The 26,083-nt window shown below is 41.8% G+C and overlaps 1 protein-coding gene across 4 annotated transcripts in view; it reads right to left on the reverse strand.

Moving 5' to 3' along the window:
• The window catches only part of LOC125461484 (proto-oncogene tyrosine-protein kinase Src-like), a 169,540-nt gene that overhangs the window by 48,791 nt on the left and 94,666 nt on the right, over positions 1-26,083 (reverse strand). For 2 of the 4 annotated variants that reach the window (XM_048550317.2, XM_048550318.2), the window contains exons 3-6: positions 22,056-22,155; positions 18,202-18,216; positions 4,976-5,074; positions 358-461 (exon numbers count right to left, since the gene is read on the reverse strand). In XM_048550317.2, the coding sequence (XP_048406274.1) occupies positions 358-461; positions 4,976-5,074; positions 18,202-18,216; positions 22,056-22,155 (318 nt within the window). The remainder of the gene's footprint in view (positions 1-357; positions 462-4,975; positions 5,075-18,201; positions 18,217-22,055; positions 22,156-26,083) is intronic. The other 2 variants (XM_048550319.2, XM_048550320.2) reach the window with 2 other exon arrangements.

Here is a 26,083-nt window from a genome sequence, read left to right on the forward strand (position 1 = left end):
TTCCAAAACCTCTTCATTAAGTCACTCAGTAATAGATGTACAAGAACACCCTTCAGAAATCTCCCTTCCGATTTTTCAGCTTCAGTGATGAATAGATTTCAACTGACTTCAGTTCAGCTCCCTGAAGGTATTGTTAAGACAAAAAACCCGACAAGTGGAAAACTGCAGATTTAAACTGACTTGTTCCATTGCACATTAATGTGCTGAAACATTTCATGCGTAAGGGCTGTGCGTACCACACCATAGCAAAAATAAAATCAATTGTGACAGTCTGAGCTAATGGGCTTCAAAGATCAGGCATCCACTTTATGCAGATGGTAAAAGGATTTAATTCACTTAATTTTCAGTCATAATTACCTTTTGTGGTCTCACTCTCCCTTACCAAAAAGGTACCACGAGGATTTTCAGGACTGAGTAACATTCGCTCCGATTCTCTTCGAGTAATCTTCCCAAAGTACCACCTGAAACAATAACAGTCAATAAAAATGGCCATCATTTGGAGAAATTAAGCATTAACACTAAATTTCTATGCATTTCCTAAAGCTGACTCACTAGCCAGAACCAAACCTCCGTTCATTTCTCAGAAGAACACTCATACAAGGTGTCAGCAGTAACAGAGATAAAGCAGGACTGAATGATGTTCACTGTTTACTTTTACAACCAACGTGCTCCCCTCCACTCTATTTTGCTGCATATTCAAAAGTATCTCTAAGCGATGAGCAGAAACCATTCAAAGCTTCTTTTAATAAGCAATAATTGAATATTATTCAGAATTCAGATTATTCAGAAACAGCAGATTATCCACTAAATTTTAAAGTTATACTGGTCTTAGGTCTCACAATTGTTTTTTAAATCAGGAAACATTTCTCTTGAGCATGATTTTTTTTTCTCTCTCAGTACGGTTAACACTACTACTGTCCATAAATTTGTTATGTTAATGAAAATGTCAACAGTAATTCTATGCAAGGTAAGTTGCACTTTGTCTGGAGACTGGCTTTTCCATTAACCTTGTTATTGGAGAATTTCCTCTCAGGATTTTTCCCAGGCAGTCACTAGAATATATGCCAGCTAATCCCTTAGTTAATTGTGCAGAATGAATGGGATAGATGGGCTGAATGTTTTTTTTTTCATGATCCTCTGCATGCATTTCAGAGGCGGCAAGCTTAGGATGCTTTTAGTCTATTTGGTTCTTGGGAAGTTTCAGGCTTTCATGCGTAATTTAAAAAAAAATCAATCTTCCCTGCTCACCTCCAAATGTTACGTCCAAGTACATCTCCAGATGTGAGCACATAATCTAAGATGACACTTAAGCACAGTACTCGAGAAGTGCTGCATTTTCAAAGATGTGGTGTTTCAGATGAGTCACTGACCTAGTGCTCTGACTGTTAATATGGTCAAAAGTCAAGATAAGTGCTACTTGCCAAAGGTCTCAGCTAACATTTAGCCTTTCACCCACATGATCAACTGTCCAATAATCTAATCGTATTTGTGGTCATTGCTGTTCAAGTGTCTGCTGCCACATGTACCTACATAATAAAAATTGCTACAGTTTAAAAATAATTCACCAACTCTGAAGCACTTTGAGATGTCCCTCAGGATACAAACAGAGGAAGATAAGTCCACTGCCTCTTGTTCCATCAAAATCATTTATAATTACTTTACAAAGCATCAAACTATTGTGATGAGGCATCTGAGTTTCTTTAAACTGCCAGCTACTCTACCTTCAAATCAGCTGTAGCACCTTAGTCCAATATTACCTGCATTTCTCATGTCATGTCCCCAGATCTCCTTGGGAATGGGATTAAGATAGAACAGACTGGTAATTTCTCTCATTCAAAATCTGATAATGCTGCAATATTAAAAAGGGGACAGAAACTCCAGTAGTTACTGCTTCTGCATCTAGCCCTGTACTTTCTAACCTATAGTCTGTGCATTTTGGGCAAAGTAATCTGATATGATTAAATTGGGCAAATATTAATACTTAACAATGGATTTGAGTTGCTTATGATAATCACTGAGGTGGCAATGGTTGTGTTTGCATATTAATAGGCCCACATAATCTATGTCACTGCCACATATTTTCACAATTCTGCCTTCGACAACATAAGCTGCCTGTTTAACATTGAAACCCATTTAAATTCTTTTTATATTTTATAGATAGATCTGAAAGTTCTCATCTCTCTCATCTGTGTGTCAAAATGACCCTTGATGCACTACAAGCAGACCCCCACACCATCAATAATGCATATGCCCCCTACAAAAGCTACTTCAATAATTCAGGACGTTGCCTGTCTCTGTATAATTTGGAAAGATATTGGAGCATAAATTTTACTCTCTACAGGTCAGACTATAATGTCTTCACCAGCATCGAGGGCGGGGTTTAATCCTTGCCATTCTGAGGACCTGTGTGCAGATTCCCTCATTACGTCCCTGTGGCACTATTACCATGGCCAGCACTAGAGCAGGCACCAATAACCTGCTGTATTTGTATCACTGAAAAGCTGCAGCTTACTGAACTGTGCATTTAACCTCTGATGTGCCAAAATGCCTCTTCTGGTTTTTTGATGTACTTTCATTTTTTTTTAATGATCCTGTACATCCACAACCCCAGTACTTCTTTATAATCATACAGGAAAGGATTGCGGATGCTAGAGATATAAACCAGAATCAGAAATTGCTGGAGAAACCCAGCAGGTATGGCAGCAACTGTGGGAAGAAAGCAGAGCTAATGTTTCGAGTCCGGTGACTATTCATTAGAACTGTTAGTGGCTAGGAAGAAATGGTATTTATGCTGAAGCCTAAGTGCAGGATGGGGGGTGTTGGTGAATGGGGGATAGGTGCAGACAGAGCCCACAGAGGGAAATATGAAAGGACTAAGTTAATAAGGAGATAATAATAGCAGGCCAGGACCGAAGAAAAGCTGGAGAAGTGATAATAAGGATGACGAGCAGGATAAAAGGGGCGAGCTATAAAAAAAATGGCTGAGCTGTACTTAATGGAACCTCTATAAGGTGATAATGGACCCAGGAGTATATGGAATGTATGGCTGTGCTAAAAGCAACCCATGTCAGAACAGGACTGGGTATGGGGTGGGTAATAATCATGGAAGGATGGTATCCGGCTAGAAAGTTAATGAACTCGTTGTTAAGCCCTTTAGGCTTCAGGGGCCCCAAGCAGAAAATGAGATGTTGTTCTTTGAGACTGTGCTGAGGCTTGCTGGAGTACGGTAGCAGGTCTATGACAGAAATGTTGGCATGGGAACATGTTGGTGTGTTGCAGTTACAGGCAACAGGAAGCTCAGGGTCATAATCTCTTTGTTTACCTATCCCTTTTATATCTCTCGGTCTCTGGGCTCTATCTTCACATATCCTCCCACCTCTCCTTTTTCCCCTCTCCCCCTCCACTTCAGTGTAAGCATAAATACCACTTTTTGTCCCTCGCTGCTAACAGTTCTGGTAAGAGTCACCAGATTCAAAACTACTTAGAACATAGAACATTACAGCACAGTACAGGCCCTTCAGCCCTCGATGTTGTGCCGACCTGTCATACCGATCTGAAGCCCATCTAACCTACACTATTCCATGTACGTCCATATGCTTGTCCAATGATGACTTAAATGTACATCAGTTGCCTTGCCTGCTAAGAAGGCAAGGTCCAGTGTGAAACCCAGTATATCGTAGATAACAGTGGTGGACCATCACATTTAATCCCAGTCTCACATGAAGTTTACAAATACACACTTTGCTGCAAAAGTCATGAAATAATAGCCAGGAGCATGGGCCTTGTTTGATTCCTCCATATGGTCATTGCTGCTCCCCAAAAGCTAACACCAGCAAATTCAACCTGGGCAGTGGACTTAATATAGCCCAGCTCCACATTTGACAAAGCTTTTATAAACAGAGCTAATCTATTAACATGCAATATTTCATATCAGGAAAAGCCACATCTAGAGCACTTTCAATTTTGCTATGGGGTTTAATTAGATTAATGCTATTCAATGTTTGACCTTCACACTATCATTACACTATCGACATAATGCTTAAGCGAAAGATGTTAATGTCATGTGGTAAATCTGATAATATATATGTATCTATTTATATTGGTGCCATTTGATTTGGATTTGTGGAGACTCCAGTTGAGCTAGAACCTGTGATTATGTTGCTTTTAAATCCAACCCTTTACCGTACCAGCAGAATCGCAGGTTTGTTTCTGGACCTGCAAATCTGTCACTAGGATAAAAGCGCTATAAAACCTGAAAGCCAGCTGAGGAATGCCAGTATTCTGCATCTGGAATGTACAGTGGATAAGTGGGCGGGGAGGACCGTGATTGAAATCAGCCACAGAGGCCACTCTTCACTCCCCTCCCCCCACCTTCCAGTTAAATAACCTATTCAGCTTGCAGATAAGGAAAGGGAATTTGGATGCGGTATCTGAGCAGCGGTCATCACCCGTAACTCAGTTTGAGCTAGTGTTTTGAAGAGAGTTGGGAAGGAGATCAAACAAAACTTGACATTCCCCTTCATGTGTCTATTTTATTGAATTGCAGTCAGCATTATCTGCTTATATCTAGGGAGCCAAACAATGTTGTTTAACGTTAAGTAAAATGTGTGGAAATAGAACCATCAATTCGAGATGGCTATCTATTTAAAAGGACATCATAGTGGAGAATGCAGATTTCATGCTGGAGTAATGCCACTGCAGTCCTGGCAGAATTGATGGTCAGAGACAGACGTCATGCAGCCAGTCCAGGATTCAGACAAGCAGAAGAGCCTAGTCTCTGCCAAATGTCTAGCCAGCAGCTGAAGGAGGAGGAGACTGCTTACTGCATCATCACATTTTATAAATACAATGGAAAAAAAGCAGGATCTAATCATAAAATATTAATGCAAGGTTTCACAAGCATTCTCCTCTTCAGAAGAATTTTGTTTTGAATAATCAAAAACACAGTTTATCATCTCTAAAGCAAATTATTTACTCTTCAGCCTGAATGGAGTCAGAAGGTGCAACATAATTGCTGGGGATATATCCAGTATTTCCTGTAGCGAGGGAACGGGCTAACCACCAATCTCCTTCCCTGTAAGATATAAAAGGGACAAGAAAGAATTATGTTGCGATGAACCATTTCTGTCCAAGTTTCAAGTGAATGCTAACGTTAAAATAACTGATGATCCAGTCTGAATGACAAATTCATTCATATGAGTAGTGCAGGTTTTTAGTCAGCCATTATGAAGAAAGCGTTGAAATTCAGAAAGTGCTGGATAGATTTTTAGTCAGAATCTGGAGAAAGTGACAGTGATTTTCTCCATTTTCCTTTTAAATGCATATAAAGAAATCATTTATTTTTCTCCTTCCAAATAGAGGACAATTACTTTGGTAAAAATGTGAGCAAAAGCTTACAGAAGTACATATTTGCTGAACCTATTTCCATATCTTTGCACTGAATACAATATGTAGTTCATTTGACTCTTGACTGGGTTAATTGTGCTTTTATTAAGTATGAGCAACTTTCATAAACATCAGTATTCTTTATTGATTTCACACTGTAGGCACAGCAGAAATTCAAGTGGCATTGGCCATATTTTGCAACCAGAAAATATTAGCTAAATCAGCAGAAGCTGATGTTGCCAATGTTTTGTCCACATGGAGTTACTTTGGAATTTCTGAAGTAATTTGATTCAGAGCAAGTTACATGCATTTTTTTGTCTGTGACATTGACATTAGCTGAAGGAAACGTATAAAAAAGTACTCAGAGAATTGCCTGAGGTACTTGTACTCTTAACTGCTTTGCAATCAGTTCTTCTAACCCCTCAAACTCTTGAAAAGTGCTGCGTTCTTGAAAATAAAATTGGACAAGATATTATATGAGCCACCACACCTTCATATCAAAGCTGTTGCAAATATGAAAATAAAAGTCCACACACATTTGTAAGCAATCAGAACCCAAACTCGGTTAGGGTCAGAAAATTGGATTGCATGGGTTTAAGAAGCCACCCCGTTCATTATTGTATTTATCCTTTGGGAAGAAAGTAAAGCCAAATAGGCCTTTCACCATTTTTTTTTCTTTATTCATTCACAGGATGAGGACATCGCTGGCTAGGCAGCATTTATTGCCCATCCCAAATTGCCCACAGAGCATTTAAGAGTCAACCACATTGCTGTGGGTCTGGAGTCACATATAGGCCAGACCAGGTAAGGGTGGCAGTTTCCTTCCCTAAAAGGACATTAGTGAACCAGATAGGTTTTTCTGACAATTGACAATGGATTCACAGTCATCATTAGACAGTTAATTCCAGATACTTATTGAATTCAAATTCTACCGTCTGCTGTGGCATGATTTGAACCCAGGTCCCCAGAACATTGTCTGGGTCTCTGGATTAACAGTCCAGCAATAATACCACTAGGCCATTGCCTCTGCAGTGTATAAACAATAATGTCCAACAAAAGTGGCAGTGTAGCACGTTTCAATTAAATTAGTGCCCTGGTGTTGTGTATTTAGAAACACAACAAGGTAAGGGTGAACAGTGACTGTCTTAGGAAGATTCTGGTCCCTAAATCATCATTTTCTTTTTTTTTTGACACTAATAAGCAAGAACAGATATGTTCCCCTTAATAATTTGGTGAAAACCCTATGTACGCATGTCTTTGCATTAACAGTTAACTTCTCAATGTATCACTTATTTGCGTTCAAAAAACAAATTCCTTTTAGAGGTAATCCTAAACATACTTTGAATGCTAGTTTTCCCAGCCTTGGGTCAGTCTGCACAACCGCTTTGAGGTTTAATCTCCATCCTCAGTAACTATCAAATCAGTGTGCTACACATTGCAGGACATTTCCCACACTCAACAATCAGGTTGTCAGATGTGGCTGTAGATATTGGATTTCTTCCGAATGCCAGTGAATAAATGTCATTTACAGCTGCATTAACACTTTTCCTTTGTAATCTAAAGATGCAGTGGTTGAATGTAGCTATGAATGAACGGAGTTGCAGAACGTGGGCATGCATAATTTATTGATGCTGTTATTTTCTGTCATTTCTTGCCCTACCCCATTAAGAGAGACAGTTCTATAGCAGCATTCTTGAATAAAAGCAGTTGGGTACATCAGTCTCTTGTATCTGCAGTACAACACATAGCAAACACAATCATTTTTAATAAAGGAGAAAATAACCTCCACTTATCATTTGTGAAGCTTTATTCTTTATAAATATTGGAACCTATTTCACTGTCACAATTACTTGAATTTGCACAGCCCGAGTTAAAAGTAGCTACATATTCGGGATATTCTCAACAGCCAAAGGATTAGTTGAAATTGTAAGGCTACTATCACAATCTGGAAATTGAAATTCCACATGGAATTTGCCTATTTTTATTTAAAGTGTTTTATTAAGTGAAATCGGTCAGTCTCACACTTCAGAACTGTTTGCTACGGCTCAGGGCAACTTTTCTCACATAGCCTTCTGCTTTCTGTCTTATTAATTATGCAACCTGTCTCTCGGTTGCCTTTCTGGCGGAATCTTGCTGCCAGAGAAAAGGAAGTGCTCAGTATGGCTCAGACATTCCAACATTCACACCACTGCACCATTTTTAAAGTCCATTTGACTCTGACTGGATTAATTGTGCTTTCGTTTAGTATGAGCAACTTTCATAAACATTAATACTCTTTATTGATTTCAAACTGTGGACACACCAGGAATTCAAGAGGCAGTGGTAATATTTTACAACAAGAAAATATTAGCCAAATCAGCAGAAACTGATGTTGCCAGCGTTTTGTAAGCATGGAGTCACTTTGGAATTTCTGAAGTAATTTGATTCAGAGCAATAACACTTGCTTTTGCTGTGACACATGCATTGGCTGAAAAAAACATACTTGAAGTACTCAGAGAATTGCCACAGGTACTTTTACTCTTAACTGTTATCATTGAGGGCACGACCCAAAAGAAAGATAAGCTTGCTCCCTGCTTCAGGACAAAGACCTGAAGGTATGAATGGGAAACGTGGTGGAAGGGACAGTAGTTCTATCTGCTGTGAATCACCAGAGAAAGCCACGGTGTCAGACTCTGCTACATCATAATGACAGAACCACCACTCATTCTAACTCTGCCACTGCACGCATCTCACACCAAGGCTCATGAACGACAACTTTCACTTAAAAGCTCTGATTCATCTCATCCTCCCAAACCAATAACTCTTTCAGCCCTCTGCATGTATTACTCATACAGAGGATTAGCCTCACTATCACACCTGCTCTTCCATCTACATCCATTAAGTTCAACTGCTCTCTTCATCTCAATACAGGGAAATTGGCCCACACTCCAGACTGATTGTTTGTAACCCCTGGACTGATTGTACTCGACCTGCAGAACTTACTGTGTCCTGATCCAGGGACTGAAAGGGTATGGATCTCAATATGGAAGGGCTAAGTGCTTAAATGATCATGGCTAACCTCTTTGATTGGAATAGGACAAACCCCTTTACTGACTGTGACAGTATCTCCTCACCGACCTTAGACCCCTTCAGCTCACTAAGGACTGCGCCCCTTCGACTTTCACAGTATCATGAGGAGTACCTATACCCCACAATCTGCAGTAGTTTAAAACAAAAATTAGCTCACCATCACCTCTAAACGGTGATTATGAATGGCCAATAAATGCTGGAATGGCCAGGAAAACCCACACCTGTGAATGCATGTTTTTCATGTTCAGCTGTTCGAAACACATGCAGTGTGTTTGCCACCTAAGTCAGTAAGTCAGTGCTTACGTCTGTGGTCCGACGCTAAGAAAGTAATGTGAAATAGACAGAGGCTGTCTCCCAGTGGCTGAGAGCTATAAGATGCATCCGTGTAGATGCAGGTGTGTCGCTGCACTCAATGTGACCTGACAGAAGCATGCAAGTTATTGGTGTGTCTCAGCTCTAAAGCAAAGTATTGAAAGACTGAAATTATATGACAGTTGGTCCATGAATAGGCAAAATGACATGGTGAGGCTGGAAGCCCCAGAGCTTGTAGGGTCACTATTGTGAAGAACCAGTCAGATGAAAGCTGGGACATTCATTCAGCAGGCTGCTGTTGCCAGGTACCTGCTCTGAATTAATTTTTAGGAACTTGTGTTGCCTGGTTTATTTGTCAATGGAGAGGAGAATTGGAAGTGGCATTTAAATAAGGTGCATTAGGGCTTTAATAATACACATAAGTAAGATAGTCACCTCTAAATGCAAGATTCTAAAGTTGCTATTTTAGGCTTGATGGGAAAATGTGAAGCCATTTTCTTGAGTCTCTTATTTTTTCATTCTCCCCATCATTTCTCACCATTGTTCATGCCACACCAGGGAAGCGAAAATTCCACCTATATGGAAAGATGCTTCACACCCTACCACAGCACCTTATTCTCAGCCAGAAGTCCTAGAGTTCTCCTGCTTTCACCTTTTAATATTTCATCCTATTATCAGTGCAATGAATAGAATGCACAGTTCTCAGGGGTCAGCTTTTAGCCCCTAATCTGCAGCAGTTAAAAAAAATGCAGTTTACCACCACCTTGCAATGGTAATTAGGGATAGCCAATGAATGCTGTCAAGCCAGCAATACCCTGCAAATGAATTCAAAGGAATATACCACAATCCAGGCTCATGCAGCCCATACCAATGCATATGCTTCATTCCAGTTTTATTATTCACTCATGGGACATGGGCACTCTGGCTAGGCCAGCATTTATTGCCCACCCCTAATTGCCCAGTGGGCAATAAAGAGTCAACCACATTGCTGTGGGTCTGGAGTCACATGTAGGCCAGACCAGGTAAGGATGGCAGATTTCCTTTCCTCAAGGATGCTAATGACCCAGGCGATTTTTTTGTTAACAACCGACAATGGGCAATAGATTTATGGTCATCAATAGACTCATAGCTCCAGATCTTGAAAAAAAAATTCCATCTGTTGTGGTGGGATTTAAATCTGGGTTTCTGGGACTTTAGTTGAGTTTCTAAATTAATAGTCTAGCAATAATACAACTCAGGCCATTGCCTCCCCTTGCTAATTTCCACCTCTCTTTCCTTGTATAATTTGATTAGTATTACCTTCTGCTTCCTTCACCATCATTTACCTATCTAGCTTCTACTTATATGTCTCCACATTGTTTGCCTCAACCTACCAACAGGTCCAAGATGAAGCCAGCAACCGGAGTTGCCAGGGTGTCTGCTCTGACTTTCATGTCAGGGACGCCCAGCATCTAGTTTCTATCCAGCTCATATTACACTAATCAATTACGTACTGATTAGAAACCAAAAGAACAGCTGATGCTGTGAATCAGGAACAAAAATAAAGTTAAGAGATAACAAGGTGTGGAGCTGGATAAACACAGCAGGCCAAGCAGCATTATAGGAGCAGGAAAGCTGACGTTTTGGGCCTAGACCCGAGACCAAGGGTCTAGGCCTGAAACATCAGCTTTCCTGCTCCTATGATGCTGCTTGGCCTGCTGTGTTCATCCAGCTCTATACCTTGTTATGTCAGACTCTCCAGCATCTGCAGTTCCTACTGTCTCTGAAACAAAAACAAAGTTGCTGGAAAAGATCAGCAGGTCTGGCAGCATCTGTAGAGGAGAAAACAGAGTTAATGTTTCAGGTCTGGTGACCCTTTCTCAGAACTGATAGTGGCTGGGAAAACATCAGTTTATATGTAGAAAATAGGGAGGTGGGTGAGGTAGGGAGTAAACGACAGGATAGAGCCCAGAGAGAGAGAAAGACAGTTGGACAGACAAAGGAGTTGCTAACCATCAGGCTGGGAGGGAGGATAGTTGTTAACGGGGACTGTTAGTGACTAACAACAGGGGGTGTGTAGTGGCAGGCTATGTGGTAACAAGGCCTGGTGTGTGGGGTGGGGGCTGGGACATGGGAAAGTTTCGGCCCTAAAATTATTGAACTCAATATTGAGTCTGGAGGGCTGTAGGGTGCCCAAGCAGAAAATGAGGTGTTGTTCCTCCAGCTTGCGCTGGGCTTCACTGGAACACTGTAGCAAGCCGGAGACACAGATGTTGGCTAGGGAGTAGGGCAGTGCATTGAAGTGGCAGGCAACAAATAGTTCAGGGTCCTTTTTTGTGAGCTGAACGTAGATGTTCTGCAAAGTGGTCGCCGAGTCTACGCTTCATTTCCCCAATGTCAGGGAGACCACATTGTGAGCAGCCAATGCAGTAGACTAGATTCTTGGAAGTGCAGGTGAAGTGTTGCTTCAGTTGTAAGGTATCTAGGGCCCTTGGATACTGGGGAGGGAGGAGGTAAATGGGCAGGTGTTGCACTTCGCCGGTTACAGGGGAAGGTGCCATAGGGCTGTGGGGAGATGTTGGGGGTGGAGGAACTATGGACAAGGATATCATGGTGGGAACTGTCCCTGCAGAAGGCGGACAAGACAGGGGAAGGGAATATGCGTCTGATGGTGGCATCATGCTGGAGGTGGGGGAAATGGCGTCTGATGATCTTCTGGATGTGGATGCTGTGGGATGGTAGGTGAGGATAAGGGGAACCCTATCGCCTTCGCGGGAAGGAAGAGAAGGGGTGAGGGCAGAAGTGTGGGAGATGGGTCAGACCCAATCGAGGCCCCTGTTGACAACGGAGCTGGGGAATCCTTGGCTGAGGAAGAAGGTGGATATTTTGGAGGCTCCCTTGTCGAAGTTGGCCTCATTTGAACATATGCGACGGAGACGGAGGAACTGAGAGAATGGGATGGAGTCTTTACAGGAAGTGAGGTGTGAGGATGTATAGTCCAGGTAGCTGTGGGAGTCAGTGGTTTTGTAGTGGACATTAGTGGTCAGTCTATCCCCAGAAATGGAAACAGAAGTGTCGATGAACGGGAGGGAGGAGTCAGAGATAGACTAGGTGAAAGTGAGGGCAGGGTGGAAATTGGAGGCAAAATTGATAAGGTTTTTCAATTCTCGATGAGAGAGGGAAGCAGAACTGATCGTATCATCAATGTTTTGGAGAAAGAGTTGTGGGTGAGGGCCAGAATAGGACTGGAACAAGGAATGTTCCACATATCCCATGAAGAGACAGGCATAACTCGGGCCCATACAGGTAACATGGCAACCCCTCTTACCTTAAGAAAATGACAGGAGTTGAGAGAAAAGTTGTTGAGGGTGAGAACAAGCTCAGCCAAGCGGAGGAGGGTGGTGGTGGGTAGGATGGTTCAGGTCTTTGCTCCAGGAAGAAGCAGACAGCCCTAAGACCTTCCTTGTGGGGAATGGATGTGTAAAGGGATTGCACATCCATGGTAAAGAGGGGGTGGCTGGAGCCGGTAAATTGGAAGCTTTGAAACCAGCATATGGTGTCAGATTAATCATAGATGTACGTGGGTAGAGATTGGACCAGAGCGAGAAGATGGAGTCAAGATAGGAAGAGATGAGTTCTGTGGGGAATGAAGAGACTGAAACAATGGGTCTACCTGGACAAGAGTCCTCTCCCCATCCCACAGACCCCTTTGGCCAACTCCAACACTCTCTCTCCACCTGGACCCCTCCCTCCAGCCTTTTACCTGCACTCGATCTATTCATTGAGAACTGTTGACATGACATCAGTCGCCTCAATTTGGCTGCCCCATCAACAAATCTAACCTATCCCCCTCCGAACTGACTGCATTCTGTGTGCTCAGATCTAACCTTAACTTTGTCATCAAGCCTGCCGATAAGGGTGGTGATGTTGTTGTCTGGCATACTGGCCTCTACCTTGCAGAGGCTGAGCGCCAGCTCTCAGATACATCCTCCTACCTTCCCCTGGACCATGACCCCACCATGGCACATCAGGCCATTGTATTCACTACCGTTATGGATCTCATTTCATCTGGTGATCTTCCCCCATCCGCTTCCAAGCTAACAGTCACCCAACTCCACACAGCTTGTTTCTACCTCCTGCCAAAAATCCACAAACAGGACTGTCCACTGATCTTATGGTCACTTCCTAATACTCCATGATGGAAGTTTGGGTCACAAAAATGGGTAGGATCAGGATCAGACTGAGATTAATAGCTGCTACTTAGGTTAGGAACAGGCCTGTAATTGCTAACTGCAAACACTAATGATGGCAAAAGGCCAAAATGCTGAGTTTTTATTTATCTGTGAAGCTGGGGGACATGCCCACAATTTCCCACTGTCGCCCATGTGACAGTTCCCTGCCATGGTTTTGTCTCTCGATGATTTTTAGCGATGGCAGCGTCAAGGTGGTGGACTGGGTTTGTGTAATGGCTACTCATCAGTGATGACCTTCACTGAAGCCAAAGCATTGAAGAGGGACTGAGGCTACCTTGTGATAGCAGTCAAGGATGGCAGCATTCCACCCAGTTCAAAAATTCCTACCTCCACATGCAGAGAGTCTCAGCTGAAGCTACTGACTGTCCATGGAGGGATTGCTTATTCGATTTTAAAATAAATACTCCACTGAGGGAATCTCCATCTTGAAGCACATTTCCTTTCTCCTACACTGGGAACATTAACACTCCATTTTTTAACAGTGGGGCTGTAGCTCTGGCTCTGGAAGTTCTCTCACCATGTCCTCCAGCCACTGAAGGATACCTTAACTGGACAGGGTCCCTGGAAGCAGCTGAATTATTGACTGCCTTGGAAATCACCCTCTGCATATGACCTATCTTTCTTCAAGTTGTTCAGATGAAGATAGACTAGCAATATCTATCCTAAATTTTTCAAATTTAGGAAAGGAAGGGCTCAACGAGCAAAAAAATAAAACAATGCTACCATTTATCAGAAAAGTAATAATGCTACAAAAGATGAGGGGTGCTATCAACATTAGTTGTGTTTTTTAAAAAAAATCTTGTGATCTTTTAATTGAAGTGGGCCAAATTAAGGTAACTGGATAATTTTTTAATGTTTTTAACTGCATGACTTTCTGCCAGTCTTTAACTTTGTAAAAAGCATGGTAAAAGCTTTTGCTTCAGCTGCATTCAGCAATCCAAAGGTTTGGCTGTTTTAAGGAGATTGCTTTTCCTCTTGGGATTATATTGCTGAAGCTCAAAGCATATTGTGAAACCGAAATTTGCCATGAACTGTGCATTCAGGCATCATACTAAAATAAAACTGCTTTTTCTTTAATAATTTTTTTTGAAAAAAATTATGTAATGCTTTCACAAGTGGTAGAAAGGTGCTGTTTGGTAATACAACTGAATATTAGTCTATTACAAAAGAATAAACATTTTAGACCACAGCATTAATTCACTATGTGACTGGCTGATTGTGAATGACTGAAAATTACTTTTAACAAAGATGTAAGACCAATTGTTAGTTATACTAATGCACAGTAGGCAGTTTCTAAGTTTTGTTTTTAAACTCAGCAGCTTTTAAAATGTTTCATTGATGTCTTTCCATCCAATTTTTAAAGAATATTTTTGAAGCCCGAGAAACAAGCACAGTTGCTAACAATGATCAGAGCTACAGTATCCACAGATAACAAAGTGTGGAGCTGGATGAACACAGCAGGCCAAGCAGCATCTCAGGAGCACAAAAGCTGACATTTTGGGCCTTGACCCTTCATCAGAGAGGGGGATGGGGAGAGGGAACTGGAATAAATAGGGAGAGAGGGGGAGGCGGACCGAAGATGGAGAGAAAACAAGCTAGCTAGAGCGGAGAGTATAGGTGGGGAGGTAGGGACGGGATAGGTCAGTCCAGGGAAGATGGACGGGTCAAGGAGGCGGGATGAGGTGGTAGGTAGGAAATGGAGGTGCGGCTTGAGGTGGGAGGAAGGGATGGCTGAGAGGAAGAACAGGTTAGGGAAGCAGAGACAGGCTGGGCTGGTTTTGTGATGCGGGGGGGGAGGGGAAGAACTGGGCTGGTTTTGGGATGCGGTGGGGGAAGGGGAGATTTTGAAGCTTGTGAAGTCCACGTTGATACCATTGGGCTGCAGGGTTCCCAAGCGGAATATGAGTTGCTGTTCCTGCAACCTTCGGGTGGCATCATTGTGGCACTGCAGGAGGCCCATGATGGACATGTCATCTGAGGAATGAGAGGGGGAGTTGAAATGGTTCGCGTCTGGGAGGTGCAGTTGTTTGTTGCGAACCGAGCGGAGGCGTTCTGCAAAGCGGTCCCCAAGCCTCCGCTTGGTTTCCCCAATATAGAGGAAGCCACACCAGGTGCAATGGATACAGTATACCACATTGGCAGATGTGCAGGTGTGCATCTGTTTGATATGGAAGGTCATCTTGGGGCCTGGGATAGGGGTGAAGGAGGAGGTGTGGGGGCAAGTGTAGCATTTCCTGCGGTTGCAGGGGAAGGTGCCGGGTGTGGTGGGGTTGGAGGGGAGTGTGGAGCGGACAGGGGAGACGCGGAGAAAGCTGTCTCTCCGGAAGGCAGACAAGGATGGAGATGGAAAAATGTCTTGGGTGGTGGGGTCGGATTGTAGATGGCGGAAGTGTCGGAGGATGATACGTTGTATCCGGAGGTTGGTGGGGTGGTATGTGAGGACGAGGGGGATCCTCTTGGGGCGGTTGTGGCGGGGGCGGGGTGTGAGGGATGTGTTGTGGGAAATGCGGGAGACGCGGTCAAGGGTGTTCTCGACCACTGCAGGGGGAAAGTTGCGGTCCTGGAAGAACGTGGACATCTGGGATGTGCGGGAGTGGAATGCCTCATCATGGGAGCAGATGCGGCGGAGGCGGAGGAATTGGGAATAGGGGATGGAATTTTTGCAGGGAGGTGGGTGGGAGGAGGTATATTCTAGGTAGCTGTTGGAGTCAGTTGGATTGAAACTTCCGCCATCTACAATCCGACCCCACCACCCAAGACATTTTTCCATCACCACCCTTGTCTGCCTTCCGGAGAGACCACTCTCTCCGTGACTCCCTTGTCCGCTCCACACCGCCCTCCAACCCCACCACACCCGGCATCTTCCCCTGCAACCGCAGGAAGTGCTACACTTGCCCCCACACCTCCTCCCTCACCCCCATCCCAGGCCCCAGGATGACCTTCCATATCAAACAGATGTTCACCTGCACATCTGCCAATGTGGTATATTGTATCCATTGCACCCGGTGTGGCTTCCTCTACATTGGGGAAACCAAGCGGAGGCTTGGGGATCGCTTTGCAGAACACCTCTGCTCGGTTCGCAATAAACAACTGCACCTCCCAGTCGCGAACCATTTCAACTGCCCCTCCCATTCCTCAGACGACATGTCCATCATGGGCCTCCTGCAGTGCCACAATGATGCCACCCGAAGGTTGCAGGAACAGCAACTCATATTCTGCTTGGGAACCCTGCAGCCCAATGGTATCAAAGTGGACTTCACAAGCTTCAAAATCTCCCCTTCCCCCACTGCATCCCAAAACCAGCCTAGTTCTTCCCCTCCCCCAACTGCATCACAAAACCAGCCCAGCTCATCCCCTCCCCCCACTGCATCCTAAAACCAGCCCAGCCTGTCTCTGCTTCTCTAACCTGTTCTTCCTCTCACCCATCCCTTCCTCCCACCTCAAGCCGCACCTTCATTTCCTACCTACCACCTCATCCCACCTCCTTGACCTGTCCATCTTCCCTGGACTGACCTAATCCCTCCCTACCTCCCCACCTATACTCTCCTCTCTAACTATCTTGTTTTCTCTCCATCTTCGGTCTGCCTGCCCCTCTCTCCCTATTTATTCCAGAACCCTCCCCCCATCCCCCTCTCTGATGAAGGGTCTAGGCCCGAGACGTCAGCTTTTGTGCTCCTGAGATGCTGCCTGGCCTGCTGTGTTCATCCAGCTCCACACTTTGTTATCTTGGATTCTCCAGCATCTGCAGTTCCTGTTATCACTGATACAGTGTCCAGACCTTTTTTTTTCACGTATTATGCCAATAATGACAATAGTTCAATTTTGGAGGTGTTTTAAATTAGCTAAAAAGGTCACACAGACCTGATTATGCTGAATACAATTTGCATTTGAATTTCAACAATCCCTTGCATAGATTCTGGCAATATTGGGTGAATTGCTCTGAAGAAACATCACAACAGAGCAGAGATTTTACTCCGAAGAATTTAAAGGGCCTCCTAATCAGAATCACAAATCTCCCTCGTTTTCACCTCAAAAATCTTAGTCAACAAATAATCATCTGTCTGAACATTTTATTCTGGTGAGATGTGAAGAACATATATCAAACTGGGCTATTTGCTAGCATATTCCCACCAAGATGTACAAAGTTACCAGATCACTCCCATACAAACAGTCAAAAGACCTTCCGTCATCATTTATAAGAAATGCAACAGCATTTGTGAATTTTCAACACTCCTCAGGATCGTCTCCAAATGCTGAATCTCAGCTATTTCAGGCAGGCAACCACATGCTGTGAGCACAGAAACAGATCAAAGTGAATCTACGCCACAGACTTATTTATCTGCAATAATTCTAAATCACAGCCACAGGCTGATTTCACTGACAGCACGTACATCAGAAAGTTTCGCTGAAGGGTGGCTCAACACCGATCATCTGTCCCCTGCCTGAGTAGTGTCACGCATGGAGAGGTAGTGCATGTTTGGAGGCACAACACAGTTGGGCACGCCATATCAACAAAACCCAAACTGGTGCTTATTTACATTCGTTTCCATACTTAATTCACAATATGTAAATGTTGCATTCAAATTGTTTTAGTGCAATATGTTTTTGTGCAGGAAGCTTGCTTTACAGATAACCGACAACAGCTCTCAAAGAGTGGCAAGGCAGTAAGTGCATATCTCTAGAAGCTATGAGTTCAAATGTACAATCTGTTCATTTAACAGCATAAGTTTTCGAACAGAAGACTCTGGGCCCCAAGGACTCCACTTGTTTATAGAATCAGTAGATCCCTGCCCTAATCTCAGCTTTTTTTTCACATGTTGAGTTGTTAAGATTTTTTTTTCCATTACTGCACATTAATAAATATGGTTTACTACAATGATAGCACAATAGCTCAAAAGTCAACGTCAGTGGGTTGTACCATGACTTGTAGCTGCTCAGCATGTCTTTTGGGCCTGGTGATGATCAGGGAGGAGGTAGAGAAGCAGTGGAGGATTGGTCGTCACAGGAGCTGACACAATATATGCAACAGATGTCCTCATCTTTAAAGGTTGAAAACCCACCCCTCTGGTTCACCATGTAGAGTTGGGGAAATCTCTTTACCAACCAAGGGAAAGGCTACCTACAGTGGTTACTCTCAGCAGTTGCGTAAATCCATAAAGGGACAACATATTTAAGAAAGGATAAATATAGGTATCATACAGACCTGCCATCCAATCTCCTAAATTTAATCAATGTTGCATGTGAAAAAAGAAAAGGGAATTAGATTATACCTATGTTGTACAAATCATGCTCTTAAAGGTCAGCAGTAGTTACAATTTAGCATTCATTAAAGCAACACACAAGTTCAAAAGCACTTCTTTCTCCTCCAATCTAGAAATTTCAAATGTAACAAAAATAGTAGATATGCCATGAACAGCAAGAGGTTATAACATTCTCTCAACAAAACATCGTGCCACATTCTTAGGAAATATGAACACAAAAGAATCAATTTTGATCGAGGACACCAAAGAAAAGGGCACATCTGATTCAATCACTGATTGTACATCTCTCTTAACTTTTACTTGCACCAACTTCATTGGAGGATTGCATAAAAGGAGGCTTGCTGGGTTCAAATCCCAGTCAGGAAATGATGCTTCATTTTTAGGACTCCTGTGGTGCAGCAGTGATGCCTCTGTCTTTGAGCCAAGGGACTTGAGTTCAAATCTCACCTGCTGTAGATGTGTGTCATAATATATTTATTTGAACAGTATGATTCAAAATACTTTAACAGGATGCTCAGTCAACATTAACTGTCTCACACTAACACTGAAGTCCAAAATTATCCCGAAAGTACTTTTGTGTCATTTTAATTTAAATATATTGTTTCCTTTTCTTTAGCAGATACAGAAGTATGAAGAGTTAATCTATTTTCCATCATAAGAAAATTGATGAGTTGAGGGGCTGTGATGGAATAGAGTAAAAGATAAACAAAAAATATACAGAATTCCTATAGACTTTCATCCAAAAGTGCAGAAGTTATAAGCATTAATGGCAGGGTGGAATGGTCTGATAAAGTTTCTGTAAAGTGGCAGTATCTCTTCTTATAACACTGAAATTCTAACAAAATATGGACAGGCAATTTAAACCAAAATCACATACATAATATTTTGTAAAGAACTATTCCTGACAGAAACATGAATCATAGGAACAATTCTTTCACGAGATGTGGGTGATTAGAAATGCTAACATTTGTTACTAATTCCTAATTGCCCTTGAACTACAAGACTTAACAGGTCATGTCAGACAGCTGTTAAGAGTCAATTGCATTGCTGTAGATCTGGAGTCACACGTAGGCCAGACCAGATTAAGGTTGGCAGACTTCTTTCGATAAAGGGCATCAGTAAATTAAATGGGGTTTTGTGACAATTGATGACAAAGTCATGGACACCGTGACTAAGACTAGTTTTGTATTTTACACTTATTAGCTGAATTCCATTTCCACCAGCTGTCTCTGGTTTGTGGGTCCACATAACCACTTCACTGCCTTCTCCCTTATACACAAGAAATAACATATGCAAACATACTCCATACCCCTCTTCCGAAACTTTAGTTTTAAAGATCAATTTAAACCAAACATACGCCAAAGTAGTATCTAGAAAATCTTACATTCACCACATTCCAAATGAATTTATACTGAACTGTGTCAAGAATCCTGAGGATTTAAAATGTGTAGATTATAGAATTACGAGCTCAATCATTATCCATGCCCTATTTGTTAACTCAGTGGAAGTAATTTACACCGGGGGAAAAGGATGATGAACTGAACAGGCAGTGAAATTCAGACACAGTGTGGAAAAATGATTTCACTAATAGTCACTTCACAACAGTTATATTCATTGTTATTCAGGAAGGGTAGTAATAATTACTAAATTAATTAATTGGAGGAGGCAATGGCCTGTTAATCCAGGGACCCAGGTAACATCTGGAGACCCGGGTTCAAGTCTCGCCATGGCAGATGGTGAAATTTGATTTTAATAAATATCTGGAATTAAGAATCCAATGATGATCATGAACCGATTGTCAGAAAAACCCATCTGATTTACTAATGTGCTTTAGGGAAGGAAACGACTATTCTCAGCTGGTCTGGCCTCCATGTAACTCCAGGTCCACAACAATGTGGCTGAATCTTAACTGCCCTCTGGGCAATGAGGGATGGGCAGTAAATGCTACCTAGCCAGCAATGCCCTTATCCTGTGAATAAATAAAGAAAAGATAAATTAATTTTATCTTCTTTTACAACCATTTTCCATTTCATAAAATTTATCTTCTAAACTATATTGTCCTCGAACACAAAGACTTTGAAAACAGAATGGAAGAATGAGCATAACAGTGATTCCCTGCCTCTTTACTAACTTCATATTTGTAATTGCATTTCTAAATTGAGGAGCTGAGTGGAGGTCACAAGATTCTATCATGGAAGTATTTAAAGTCAAACTTAATCCCAATGGTATGAGTACATGATCAGGTGTAAGTTACACACATATCCCTTTGACTATTGAAGAAATATAACATGTGAGGACACGTTGAGAACTGAAGAAAGTAACCTATCCTGCTTACCTACTCACAAATACACAGAATTCCTGACAGCTGCTAAAATGGACGTTGTTGACACAGTCACCCCAAACCACAGAATATTATCTGCTTTGTTAACTATTCAAGGAGTGCAGGATCAGGTCCTTTCGAGAATGGCTTCCCTGCTGTCTGATGGTGACCACACCCTGCAAGCTCCAGGGCATATACTGTGGCCTTATAGTGGACTCAATGCCCTTACTGTTACATCAAAGTGAACAACTTGGTTCAGTTAGTAGCAACTCTGAGTGTGGGCGGGGGGGGGCGGTGTTGGGAGATCGTGCACTTAATCTTAGTTGACATTTCAATATAGTCCTAATGAATCAGTGTATTATATGAAATGAGAACATTAGTGACCACAATCCCTGTTCAGGGAGATAAAAGACACTATTCAAAAGAGAAAAGAAGCTCAACACTCAGCTGCCACCGCCAAAACAGATGAATCATTGGACTGGTGTTCATGGGATTTTGCTATGGACAACTTGGCTGAAACATTCACCTGCAGAGTCTGCATTTCAAAATTGCTTTCTGTGTAGTTTTTAGAAGATTTTTTTGGAGGCATGGTAATTTGCAGTACAATTTTAATTAAACATTAGGCTCAGTTGTATTTCAGTTGATGTGGCTTGACAATATATTAGAAATAGCATAAAGCATGTGCCTTTCATAAAACTGAGCAAGAACATTACAAAACTGGGTATGATCTGACCCTACCACTCTGTCAAACACTGAAACGGGTTTCCCAAATGCTCAACAGTAAATGAAACAGTAATAAATTAAGGTAAAACAATTCAGAAGATGACACCAAGGGATTTTTAAGAATCATTACAGGTGGATGGTTAGATTAATTCAGACGCTAAAGTTTTGATCAGCTCAAAAATGGTATCTTAATTGCAAGGTTAGCAGCGGTTGACATAAACTCCACAGAAGGCAAGTGAAAGGAATGTCAGCACACAAAGTTCATCAAAGGAATGTATCAGATGCCAAAAGAGCTTATTAGCCATTTTTCCTTGTCCAACAATGTGCTGATGGCACTGCATGGCATTTGCTAATATGAAGGTGCACACTAAATATTTGACAGGCTACTTGTCGAATATCCACAGATAGGGTAGGGTTTGGTAATCAGCCCCATTCTATCTGAACAGCTCTTTCTTTAAAATGATAGAATTGTCCATTCAAAGCCACTTAAACTGGCCAAAATGTTAACATGTAAATTGGTTAAACTCAGATACATAATATTCAGTTTGGAACTCAATCCTAAATAAGTAACTTAATCCAAAAAATCTGAAATGGTCAGGAAGATTCATCAGATTAACTGAATCTCCTCAGATAATGATATTAAAGACAAATGGAGGAAGATGGGTTAAAAAAAACTACTCTGAAAGAAACTGTTGTTCAGCAAATACTATAGCTAAGATAAATGCCAGTGAGGTCAGCTAATTTCATACTTACGTATTATTAACAATCTGTAATCGCTCCCCTTTGTTAAAGGACAGATCACTCGCTGTCCTGGACTCGTAATCATACAGTGCCACAAATGTGGTGACTCCACCTGGAAAAAGAGAGAAATCTGAGAAAAAATATCACACCTTGCAGAAAGCTGCAAATGGCATCCTCATTTAGTTCACATTTTGCAGGGAACAAAAGCCTGTCTTCTCACTTTCATGTTGTTTTGAGAACTCTTGTTTTGAGTCAGTATCTGCTGCTTGAAATACAGGTGCAGGTGGCCACAAATGATCCACACAGCAGGGCCTAGGAGTATTTGTTGATCAGATAGTTTTATCATCCTTATTGAGCTAGCATGTTTCATCACCGACTTTATTGCCTTAGTGCTGCCAGATCTATCAAAGGATATTTATCATCAGAATTGCCTGGCTTGCACATGAAAAATAATGATATATAAAACATGACTGATTTTTGGCAATGATGTAGAAAAGCAGCAGACAAAGAAGGAATGCAGATGCAGCAAGGTATTTCTGCGCATGAGGTAGGAGGGGCAGTGTGATTCCAGTACAAAACATGGTACTTGTACCTTACAGTATCAGTGGCTAGATCACGATTAATTGTGCAGCCCAATTCATTAAGATTGAAAGATATGCTGATATTGTGCCTTTCAGTACATTAAGAGATTCAAATACAGAAGTTCCACAACCAGTGGAGTAATTTTGAAAAGTAACATTGGAAACTGAGCAGCCAATCTGTGCACAGTAAGCTCCCACAAACAGCAAGGTGATATTGACTGGAGAATCTGTTCCCTTGAGGTAAATTTCAGCCACAAATTCCAGGAATAATTCTTTGCTCTTCTTAGAACAGTGCCATGGCATCATGTACATCTACCTGAGAAGGTCATGCTATATGTCTCATGTAAAAGCGGAAACTTCCGATAGTCTATCACCCTCTCAGTATTGCACTGGGCTGTCTGCCTTGGGTTTGTGTTCATGGAGGAGGAATATCTTTCTGATTTAGAGAGGAACAGCCACTTTTAACGTTAAGATAATAATGATATGCTGCTTTAGTAAGTCAGGACCCCACAGCGCAGTCTAGGGCCGTGTGTTGCATTAACAAAGCACAAAGGTCAGCCTAAACAAAGAAGTGTGGACAATACGGTGGGGGTGGTATGCAGAAAGTAATGAAAAGCTGGTAAGAAACAGCCTGATTCTTCTGGCTCCAGAATAAAACGCTCAAAAATACTTTAAAATTAGATTGTCAAGCAGCCCTTTAAGAATAACCAGTTGAGTTGCTCAGTGATTGAAGGAAGAGACCACAGTAAGCATAGCTTATACTACAAGAGTTCACACCCTCTCTGGAAAAGAGGTTTGAAGTTACAAAGAAGAATGGGCATATGTTCTGTGTACCTACAGGGCAACTCTAACCAATGAGATTGATGGTACACATCAGATGCAAAAAGAGGAACACTGAGTTTCAATTTCTAGTAAATGTTTCAAAACTGTGTGTCAACAACATAAAGATGATAAGCACATCATAAACCTGATTTAGACCCCATCTCCTATCAACAAAGCAAATATGCGATTGAGATATCAAACAGCATTCTGGCAAAGAAAAATTTCATGAGAAAACTACACAAAAGAGTTGCTAACAATCTAAAAATGTACATTTCATTTCAATGAGAAAGCAGCAGAAAAAGTGGAGCATTCTAAAGAATTGTTGCAAAAAACTGATCAGCACAGTTCCACTGTCTTTTGTCATAAAAATCTACATTTGTTAATTTGTTAATATAAAGGTAAAAATGCCACAGTACCAGAAGACTGCTCTCTTGTCAGAGAGAGATGGCTGGCCTTGGTTTAGCCTGAAGGTCACAATGCCTCAGGCAAGTAGAGAGATTTAAAAGTCTTTTTTGGTAACCTCATCTGATGAAAAAACTGAACCCATGCTGTTGGCATCATTCAGCATTGCAAGCCAATCATGCAGCCAATTGAGCTACCAGACTCCTACATACACCAAACACATCACAGGAAATGATGCAGGAGAGGGTTACAGTAAAACTTTAAACTTTTTAGACACAGGTATTGCACATCCCAAATTTCCAAATCTTTAATGCTTTTAAATTTTAGTTGTAACTACATAAATTGTAGTTTCCAAAAAACTTTTAGAAGTGGCAACCTATCTACCTTGTACATAGATCACAGGCTCAGGTCAAAGGTGCTGTATCTTTGCTTGCATTATCCAGTAAAAGTTTTTGAGGAACAACACTAATTAATTTGCTGGTCAGGCACACTGGGATACAAATTTCATTTCATGCCTGTGATAATGCCAGTTAGTGTAATTCAGAACAACACAAGACACCTGTACGGTGGGGTTAACGTAGTGAAAAGGGAAGATGGAGGAGGCACACAAAAATTACATTTTTATATTAAAATCATCTCATTTCAGGCCTGCCACCAACCTGAGGCAAAAGAATTTTGTTCTTCCCTTCTGTGTTTCAATTGTATTTTCAAAGGTAAATTTCTCAGTTTGTTGATGAATGAGATGCACTGGAGCAGCACAAGTGCTCGGCTTCCATGTGTCCCTGACTATGAAATATTAATTCTACCAGATTGTGCTGGGGGATGACAATAACCTTTCTGCTCTCCAACAGAAACTGCTGCATTGGTTTTCTGTCAGAGCTATTCCAAGCAACAAAAATCATCCTCATGGGGAGAAACTGTTTCCCTTCACAAAGGGAGTGAGGAGGAGAGGGCACAGATTTAAAGTAATTGGCAAAAGAAGCAGAAGTGATATGAAAAATAAAACAGTTTCATGCAATGAGTGATTAAGTCTGGAACACACTGCTGAGAATGTGGTGGGGGCAGGTTCAACTGAGGCACCCAAGAATTAGGCTCTTATCTGGAAAGGAAGACCATTCAGAGTTATAAGGAGAAGTTGGTGTAATGGCACTAAGTGAGTTGTTCATTCAGAAAGCCAGTGCAGACATGATGGGATGAATGGCTTTCTGTGCTGTAACAATTCTGTAAATTTCACAGCACTTATTTATACATGACAAGAGATATCATTCCACTGGCTAATGCCCATTTTTCTCATTTAATTAAAAACACACCAACTGAATCACAGCAGTCTCCAAAAATGCAATTTCACCAGATTGTTAATTACACTAAAAAGTAGGCAACTTTCTTAGACTGCTATTTCTATGTTATAGCTGCTTTAACCTTGTACCACCAGTTGTCAATGTGTGGGTCTTGCACTGCAGTATCAATCAAAACATAAATGCTGAGTTTTCTTTGGCACTGCCGCCCAGAAGATCCATATTTATGAGATTTCCTCACATGGAACTGCTCTTCCTGGGGCTGATTCAATGCACTGATTGATGGCTGCAGTACAATTCCTTCCAAGGGGACTATGAGAAAGGTCAAAAGGACATCACATTTGCACATACTGTGATTCCTGGTCGTGGCATCATTCTTCGCTTCTACCAGAAATGTGAGTAACCTGGGACCCGAGGATCGGTGAATTGGCTCCTTTATTCTCACACTCCCTCGGGTGGAGACAATGAGGATAATTTTAAAAGGATCCCTTCCCTTGCGCATACCTTTCTCTCTGACTCACATGAACTTAATGGTTTCAAAGCATCACACACACACACACACACAAACACACAAATTAAGTGTCCAAAACGATACATGTTTAAAATTAAGGAACAGGCTCTGAATTGTGATGATGAATGAAAAATTGAATGCTGCGTGTGCTGCAATGGGTTTTACAGTAGTGTTGATAGTTGAAGTCCATTTTAAGATTTTTAATATTCATTTATGGGATGACGGCATTGCTGGATAAGCCACCACTTATTGCCCATCCCCATTTGTCTAAAGGGAGACAGGTGTCAACCATGTTGCTGTGTGTATAGAATCACAAAATACACAAAAACTTTAGACTTAGATTGATAGAAAGCACAGGCCAGGTTTCTTGGCTTAACAAGAACTAAATAACCAGCTTCTATTTACAGGTTAAAACTCACCAACATACAA

This window comes from Stegostoma tigrinum, chromosome 19, assembly GCF_030684315.1.
Source record: "Stegostoma tigrinum isolate sSteTig4 chromosome 19, sSteTig4.hap1, whole genome shotgun sequence".
Taxonomy (NCBI): Eukaryota; Metazoa; Chordata; class Chondrichthyes; order Orectolobiformes; family Stegostomatidae; genus Stegostoma; species Stegostoma tigrinum.